This window comes from Primulina eburnea, unplaced genomic scaffold, assembly GCF_022965805.1.
Source record: "Primulina eburnea isolate SZY01 unplaced genomic scaffold, ASM2296580v1 ctg811_ERROPOS3073944+, whole genome shotgun sequence".
Lineage (NCBI taxonomy): Eukaryota > Viridiplantae > Streptophyta > Magnoliopsida > Lamiales > Gesneriaceae > Primulina > Primulina eburnea.
In genome coordinates, this window is record NW_027331580.1 from 156,615 (window position 1) to 165,430 (window position 8,816).

Sequence of the window (8,816 nt, forward strand, 5' to 3'; positions counted from 1 at the left end):
AACTCTTAAAGTTTTAATCACCCATTATATATTTTAGTAACTTGATAAATTAAATTAGGGTGGGTATCAATTTCTTGCATGGCATGGCTTAGTCTAAAAGTTAATTAACAAAATGGTTGGTTATAATTTCTTGAATATTTTAGGCCTAGATTAATTTATTCCAATTGGTTACACATTTTATTTTAGGCTTTAATTGATTATTGGACATAAAAGAACTTATTTACTCTAATTAATTAAATAAATCCTTAAACATTCTTTTACATTAAAATAAATTATTATTTGGCTTAAATTAAATATAAGAATATTTTCTTATTATTAATTTTATCTCAATACTCCAACTCCAGTCTGGCCTCGCTTATTTAACTGAAAAGGTAAAACTAAATCTTTGCGATTTAAAATAAATGATCATGACTTAACAAGTTTTAAAATGAATTAAACACTCCATAAATATATAAAAATTATTTTTAATTTAAATAACAACAATTATGCATGACTTTTACGTAATCTGATTTATTGGGTTCTACAACTCTCCCCCTCCCCTTGAAAAGAATTTCGTCCTCGAAATTAGAACTCACCGAATAACTCGGAATAACGACTCTTCATCTCTGTTTCCGATTCCCACGTAGTAAGTTTCTTATAGGACCCTATTCAAGAGTAAATAATTATTTATATCATAAGTATTACTTTTCAGTTAAAATATGGATCGAACCGATCTGTCTCACAAATATAAATCTATAAAACTGTCTGACATGACACTCTCTTTCATTACACATATATACACACATATATTTAATGCTTGTATTCATCTAACTTGTCTTCAACTTTAGAACAAAGTGTTGAATTTAATTACTCTGCTCTCCATATTCACTAATATTCTCCCACATCTTAAGCTACCTCATGCATTTCTACAAGCTAACTAAACTTGAATTTGGCAAAAACAAAATCTTAATTTTAATTGAGCGAGTTTACAAACTTAGTTACCAGTCACACAAATGACGACCGTTATCTGCATAATAATTGTGGACAAAAAGAAATGCAAAAGATTGCAACAAGAAATAGAATCTACAAATTAATGTCAATTTCAAATGAAGCCCGGAGATTAAGAAACCTTTCAAGACAAATGTAACATGCATTAAAGTTTTTTGGCACCAAAAAAAGGAAAGTTACTCTAGAATCATAGGCGTCATCCAAGCCTCAGCTCAAGAATAGTTCGTGTCTCTCAACTTTCCATGTAAATATTATACAAGAGTTAATGGACACCAATTTTACAAGTCTCAAAACATCAATGTCTCAAACAATACAGGGAAGTACCCTATTTATGGCTGAATCTTGATACCAGATTGAAGACCAGCTTGAACTTTGTTTGAGAAATGTTGTTCCAACCTGCAAGCCAAAAACAGATTTAAATACATCAAGACGTTAGCAACTGATTAATATACATTCTAGATACATAAAAAGATTAAGTAGAAATTGAGGCATTTCAGAAGCTGCACATCATGCCTCGTTGAACATTTGTAATAAATTGTTTCTGGAGAGTTGTACGTTCGCGCATTTGAAAACATTCTCTTAACATCAGCCACAAACATCTCGAAAGTCACATAATATTGTTCAGACTCGACACGCTTTGACATTGTTTTTAGATCTGCAACATTAGAAAATGTGATATCAAGCATAATAATTTTGTATCATCACAAACTCCGTAAAATTCTCTAGGAAGATTAGAAATTTGTTCTGAAATTTCAAGGCGCATGTGTTCAGGTTTCTCAGAGACTGTCATCCAAAATGATTTTTGAAATTGATAACAAGATGTGGTGTCCAAGCAAAATCATCATATGAAGGAGTAAGATTGATTAAAAGTGTACCCATAGGATCTTTGATGATGTCATAGTAATCAGGTACATCCCGTGCATCAACAGGTTCCTTGAAAGGCCAAGCATCAGGATGATCATACATTGCCTGCTTGAAAAGGAAGAGTATCAATAGCATGATTTGGCAAGACCTGATTAAAATGCCCATAATAGAGATGGTAAGAATGAAATCTTGATATAGAATGGTCAAAAAGGGGAATAATTAGGCCACGATTGATATACTGGAATTTTACGAAGAAGTAATGGAATAAACTTAGAATGTAACGAGGATGGGAATGATACGTTTATTCCATCTGTATCAGAAGAAATGAGAAACATATAATGAAATTATTTTAATAGTCAAATTACATTTTATTAAAAAGTTCAAAATAATATTCATTAAAAACTTGTTTATTACATCAATCAAAAAGGAAAACTTGTTTATCATTATTATTATTATTATTATTATTATTATTATTATGTATTATTATCATAATAGTCATTATTTTGTATTATTATCATTTTTATGATAAAAATTATTAATAATTTTTTTTATTATCATCATTACTATATTTTGATTATTACATGATAATTAGTATTGCTCCATTTATTATTATTATTATAAAATTGTTCTTTTATAATTAATACTAATATTAATATTTTTATATCATTACTATAATTATTATAGTGTTTAATTAAGTAAATAATTATTAATTGTAATTAGTATTGTAATTAAATTATCATAATTATTTTATTTATTATTAAGTTGTTATTTTTTAAATATTATTAGATAAAAATTATTATTGTTCTGTTTATTACTTTATACAAATTATTATTATTATTATTATTATTATTATTATTATTATTATTATTATTATTATTATTTATAAAAATAAATGCTAAAGATTGATTATTAAAATATTTTTAAAAAAATGGAAGACAATATATAAATAAAAAAGTTGGGAGAATGGATCAAGCGTAAACCCAACAAAAATGGAAGGAATGATTCCCATTGGAGTGGGAGTGGGTATTCCTAATCCTATGGGTTAATCAAGCACGAAAAAAATGGGGCAAGGAGTGTCTATTTCATCCTCGTGAAATTCTCATATACAGTTAACCAAGCATTTGCGTTAACTGGGTACCACTAAAAACAATTTAGCAAGTGTTGAATAATATATATAATTATCGCTTAATTAAGATTAGATACGAACTTATCTATATTTGTCTGTATTTGAATTCTTAGGATCCGGACAACTAGTATCTCATTTATCCCTTGTACTAAGGGATTTAGTTTACATACAGTTCTATTAAGTACATTGTATTTTCCCTTCATTTTTCAATTTATTCAATGAAACGCTCAGCGTTCTGAATAATTCTCCTTTCCTAAAACTACAAGAAGTTAATGTGCTTTTCATGTGAACCATCTTTATCTGAAGAATTTCTCTACATGAAATTCCCTAATATCCATCGGGGAGGTTACAGTTCCATAGTCACTTTAGCAAACATGAAAGAAATAAATAGAAAAAGAACCCATGGAGACTCACTTTCAGGAGCGAGCGCATAAATGCCGTCAATGATTTTTGAAGTGAAGCGGCATCTGATGATGAGGTCACAGTCTTAAAACGAGAATGACCATATTCATCTGGGCTCCAGCCAGCCTCCCCTATTATTAAGGTATAGGTAATTATAAATTCGGATGCTTCTCGTAAAAAGGAATAATAAAGCCATAAAATTGAATAGAGGATGCAGGAAAAAGGGGGGAAAAAAGAAAAAAAGAAGAGTAAACTAAGGGTGTGTTCATGGCTTACTGAGGTAACCATAATTATCAAGGATATACAGTGTTTCGATAAAATAACAAACAAAACTTAAAAAAAAATACCACCTGCCAGCTTCACTCACGTGTTAGAGAGACTGCATCAACCAGCTTGGGAAAGTAAACTATTTTGCTAATCAAAACTTGGATGCGTTGTTGATTCAACAAGGTGAAAATACAGGATACAAACTATATGACGTATCAAAATTACAGCAAACAGACTAAACACTTAAATCATCATATAAATAATAAAATATGAACATGTGGTCAGTAAGGTAGGAATAAAAAGGAAAGACTCACTCAAACCAGGTATATCCTCAACCTTGATGGGCTTTTTGGGCATTGGAATACCAGCTTCTTTCTGATTAACAAAATGAACATCAGATCGATGCGTCTAAAATCAACAGTGATTTTGATAATGAAGTACAAAATTGAAAGACATGAAGAAAACAACAATTTAAATTAAACCATAATAAATGCATCAAAATGTAAGAAATTATCAACCAGACCAAATCCCCAAAGTAATAAGGAAGGATATAAAGAAAGACACCTTCTGAAAATCAATGCCAGGGTAGACAATATGACAATTTGATAGCTCCCTAATCTTTTCGTCGATAGCCTAAAAACCAAATACATAAGTCAACTGCACTTATTCAACATGAAAGAATGCGTCAATAAAGAATAAAAAGGCCCATAACTGATACCACATTATCAGCTCTAAAAATTGTAACGATTGATCAAAATAGTATGGCCTTATGCATCAATACTTACAATATAACCTAATCAATTCAGCTAATAATTCTAAAATTATACAGAAATAGAAGATCTAGCCTGCCGTTGGCGTCGTATCATAGTTGATAAATCAGTGTATGGAAGCTTAGGATCAATTTTACATTCCATAAGAATTCCTCCGTCGTAATCCTTTATGTAGCTGCAAGAAGATGAGTCAATAAAAAGGAATTTAAAGGTTTAATGTATGCCAAAACATTATATCAACATACCCATGCCACCGTTCTTTCTCCAAGTAAATTTCTTTTGTAAAGCCCTAAAAAGTATCTGACGGTCAGAACTGATCCATGCATCAATAGAAATAGCCATCTATAGAATAGTCACAGTAACCCAACCAACTCGACCTAACCTTGCAATCTTTGTGTAGCTAGAAGTTAAAAGGGACAGCAAAGAACAAGCTAACAGTTAAAGCTTGGAACTTAAACATCAACAACACCTAACATAAGATCAGTAACAAGCTTTGAAGAGATAAACTATTGATATCTTCGAGAACATTAAACTCACAAATGAGCTGTACAAATGGATCAAAAACATTGATTGAACCATGTTAGACCATAACCTGTTGGAACATACAAGTCCAAGATTAAGAAGGTATTTGATAACCTACTAATCACACCCAAGCTTGTAATACTTAATTATAGTATGTTTAATCACCTACTAATCACACCCAAGCTTGTAATACTTAATGTTTGCTCTTGAGTCTTCATCATGTTTCATACTTTCTAGAATCTTAGTATTAGTACTAAGTATTTTCCCATTTCCAACACAAACCTTAATTACAAAATGCTTTCTACCTAGCATGAAAAATACTTAATACACCTTTATTTCTTATCCTAAAAACCCAAACTCATTCACTTTTAATTCACCTCGAATCCTTGTCCAAGCAGAAACCAAATTCCTCCACTCTTATTCCCACATTGTTCAACATCAATCAACAAACTCTCTTGTTCTAACACGATATAGCAATAAGGGTTGTTCAACGTTGACCTAGAAATATTATCAAGCCAACAAGAGAATGTGGTGCTGGCCACTAGTGGTTTAGCAGAAGTGTTTGTCATATGCTCAAACCCATGCTATAACAATTCCCCAGGGTGAACAAACAGGAGGCTAAAATGCAAGAGCTGGGCATCAGAAATATTTGACGACAAATCCAGTTGAATAAATATTTACAAACTTCATTCCAAAAACAAACCAATGGAGTCATTTCAAGTCTTTTAAATGTAAATGAGCTACCTAGACACTTCTTGTTATTTGGGTAGTTGTAATCTTTTGATAATATTATTATTATTTGATAGAATGCATGCAAGCTATAAACCAAATAAATGCTGAACTGATATTGCAAATTGCTAATGCATATGAAGCGAAGATGTATGATATCCACGTCTCACCTGTTTTACAAAATAGCCAACAGCATTATTATCAGCATATGTGAGAAAATGAGAGAGATTATCCCCATCACGTGCATGCTGCTTCAAGTGATTCATCAGTCGGGTCCCATAGCCTTTAACTTGTTCATCGGCAGTAATTGCGCAAAAAGCTATCTCCCCAAACCGTTGACTGTACATACATTTAAAGTGACAGATACTTATTGGCACAAAAACACACACATGCACCAGAAGGAACTCATGGTTTAATATATGAGGAATGCATCCTTGGAAATCAGTATTCCTAAATACCTTTTATATATTTCTTATAAAAATGTCCGCAACATTAGCTTTAAATCTTGTATCATAAAGAGTAGATATGAGAGTATATCTTGATATCATGATATAAGGACAGTCAAGAATATAGTAATGCAGGATTATCAACTTAATAAATGGACAATTGGAAACTAAAACCTGATATGATTGATTCTAGCATAGTTATAATCAGCGTATCAAAAATATGTTTATGGTTTTCAAATAAAATAAAAGCAAATGGTCAAGGTTCTAAAATTTATTTTTTTTAAAAAAATCGGACCGCCTAAGCAGTTTGTTACCCCGCCTAACGGGTTTTGAGCCACCTAGGCGTCTGATTTTTTCACCACTGTCTAGAGCCACCGATTTTCTAAAAGCGAGGCGGTGGGCGACTGCCTAGGCGCCGCCTGTTAGAACAGTGCAAATAGTATATTGAAGACATCTTACCTGGCATACGGCCTATATGTAATACCACCAACAACCACATTGCGCCGAATGACCATCACGGATTTGTGATTTCTGCAATAGAAGTAGCAAAGACAATGAAAATCAACAAAATATTATGTACCACATAAGCAAATATTTTTTCTGCTATGCTAAACAAAAAAATATCAATATGAAAGGATGGTTCACATGTAAACTTGTTGATTTACAAGTGGATATGGTAAAGTCAAAACACAAGGCAAAACATAATTTTGGGTAGTTAAGTTGTGAGAGTCTACATCCACGAATAAACTCACAGAGGGTTCATAAGACATCATGATAAAAAGAAATAAAAGATATACCATAATTTATCAACGTCCATCTGAATAATAAAGTATTCTATTATTTCGAATAAACGAATAACCCCAGAGAGCTTTGAACATGACTTTTAACATATAAGCAATCACCAAACAACTATAGTGGACATCACAAAAACAACTACCATAATTGACCCTAACAAGAAATTTGGTCAAGAGGCATCTCAAAAGCAGCTGCAAGGTCTGAAGTAATATTGGAGATACAAGGGGCTTCTTTTACATCCTACAATATTGATGTTTATACGCAAATCAATCCTCAATCCTCAATCACAATAAAATACAAACATGGAGGCAGGGACTTAATATCCCAAGTGGACACTATCTGGTGCATCTTTCTAGAATGTATTCAATTTAAGATAGGGTGGATGATGACATTAAAACTTTACATGGAACAGTTCAAATTTAGGAAGGCAAACCTATCCATTAAAAGACGAACAATGTATTCCCTTGGCATATTGGGTAGTTGCCTGGCAAATATGTTCTTCAATCCTATCAACCTGAAAATTAAAATGCCAAAATGAAATTAAGTTCAGCATTATTTGGTTAATTATTTTATGCTTGGCCAAACTTGATAGAGGTAGCAGAAATTTTTGGTCAAGCATCAGATAGATTGATGGAACGACATATTTAACAAACAAGCTTAACACGTGATATTAAGAGAGGGAAAGAGAGATACCAAACCATGTGTTCATCATCACCATCATTTGAAACACATACGAATTTGAGCCTCCCTGCTTCCTCCTGTAAATTTAGCACAAGTACCCTGATTGGCAACATACTGGAATTAAAAGAAAAGGTATAGCAATTATTTAAATTCGTAGAGCTTACCTCCCTCTTCAAACTCTCCTCCCTTGAACTGTAGGCCCCGCTGGTTTGTATGTTATCCGTAAAAATGCTCTTCACATTATCTTCCTTCACCACAATCCCTGGTACCGAACCATTGGTCCCGGCAACCGCATTGCCTGAACTATTAACATTAATATTATTCCCATTATTAGCTGTCCCGCCATCTCTCCCAACGTCAGTGGGTTCAACTTTAACCGAGTTCTCAGCTTTGAGCTTCGTATTTCTAACCACTCCAATGTTGGGCCCCGCGGCATTACTGTTTTCCAGCCGAGACGCGGTGAAATTGCGCACGGAGGAATCATCGTATTCCTCATCGGCAACCTCCTCGGACTCTTCATCCGAGTCTGAGTCGGCGCCGCGAGCACTGATGCTCTCCAGGTCATCGTTGGATGTCAGCGCACCGTCACGCGTGTCCGATAAAGACGGCGGGAATGGCGGCGCGTGGTCTTCAGGCGGCAACTTACGCTTGTGAATCGTCGAAGTGGCGGAGGCAGAGGCCGAGTGAGACGGTGACGGAGACTGTGAACTCCTCGAACGGACTGGCGCCGTTAAATGCGATGAATGCCCATCCATTATTCTTGCAAATATTACTAATTTACTATCTAGAAAAGTGAAAGAAGATCAGAGAGTACAATTGAAATTCAGTTCATAATGATCTTCACATAGACATTGGTCAGTTAGGGTTTTTGAGAAATTTGGGATATGATTTCCATTTTCTTTTACTCGTTCGCTGATTTGATAAGAGTGGTGAGAAAAATTCTGTTAAACCCATTTAATCGATCGAATTCGGTTTCGAAATTTTAAAAAATCGGGTAATTCGGTTCCGTTTCGATTTTTGTAAAAAAAATATCGATTTAATCGAATTAACCGAATTATTAAATAAATAATTTTGATTTTATTTTATTATGTTTTAAATATAATTTATCATATTTTTATATTTAATATTGTATATTATAATTAATTTTTTTAAATTTTTTATGAATAAAGTGTTTTATTATGATTAAAATAGAATATTAATTATTAATTTTATATATAATTTTAAAAA

General features: G+C 32.7%; 1 protein-coding gene across 1 annotated transcript; it reads right to left on the reverse strand.

The window, feature by feature from the left end:
• Positions 1–1,058: 1,058 nt before the first annotated feature.
• Positions 1,059–8,514, reverse strand: LOC140822391 (histone acetyltransferase GCN5-like). The gene is made up of 13 exons (XM_073183142.1): positions 7,754–8,514; positions 7,602–7,666; positions 7,342–7,422; positions 6,573–6,644; positions 5,838–6,006; positions 4,662–4,705; positions 4,492–4,591; positions 4,211–4,279; positions 3,961–4,021; positions 3,392–3,510; positions 1,863–1,956; positions 1,501–1,642; positions 1,059–1,383 (listed from the first exon to the last, which is right to left on the reverse strand). The coding sequence occupies exons 1-13, from the start codon at positions 8,342–8,344 to the stop codon at positions 1,317–1,319; spliced, it is 1,674 nt and encodes a 557-aa protein (XP_073039243.1). The 5' UTR covers positions 8,345–8,514; the 3' UTR covers positions 1,059–1,316.
• Between the last annotated feature and the right edge of the window lie 302 nt (positions 8,515–8,816).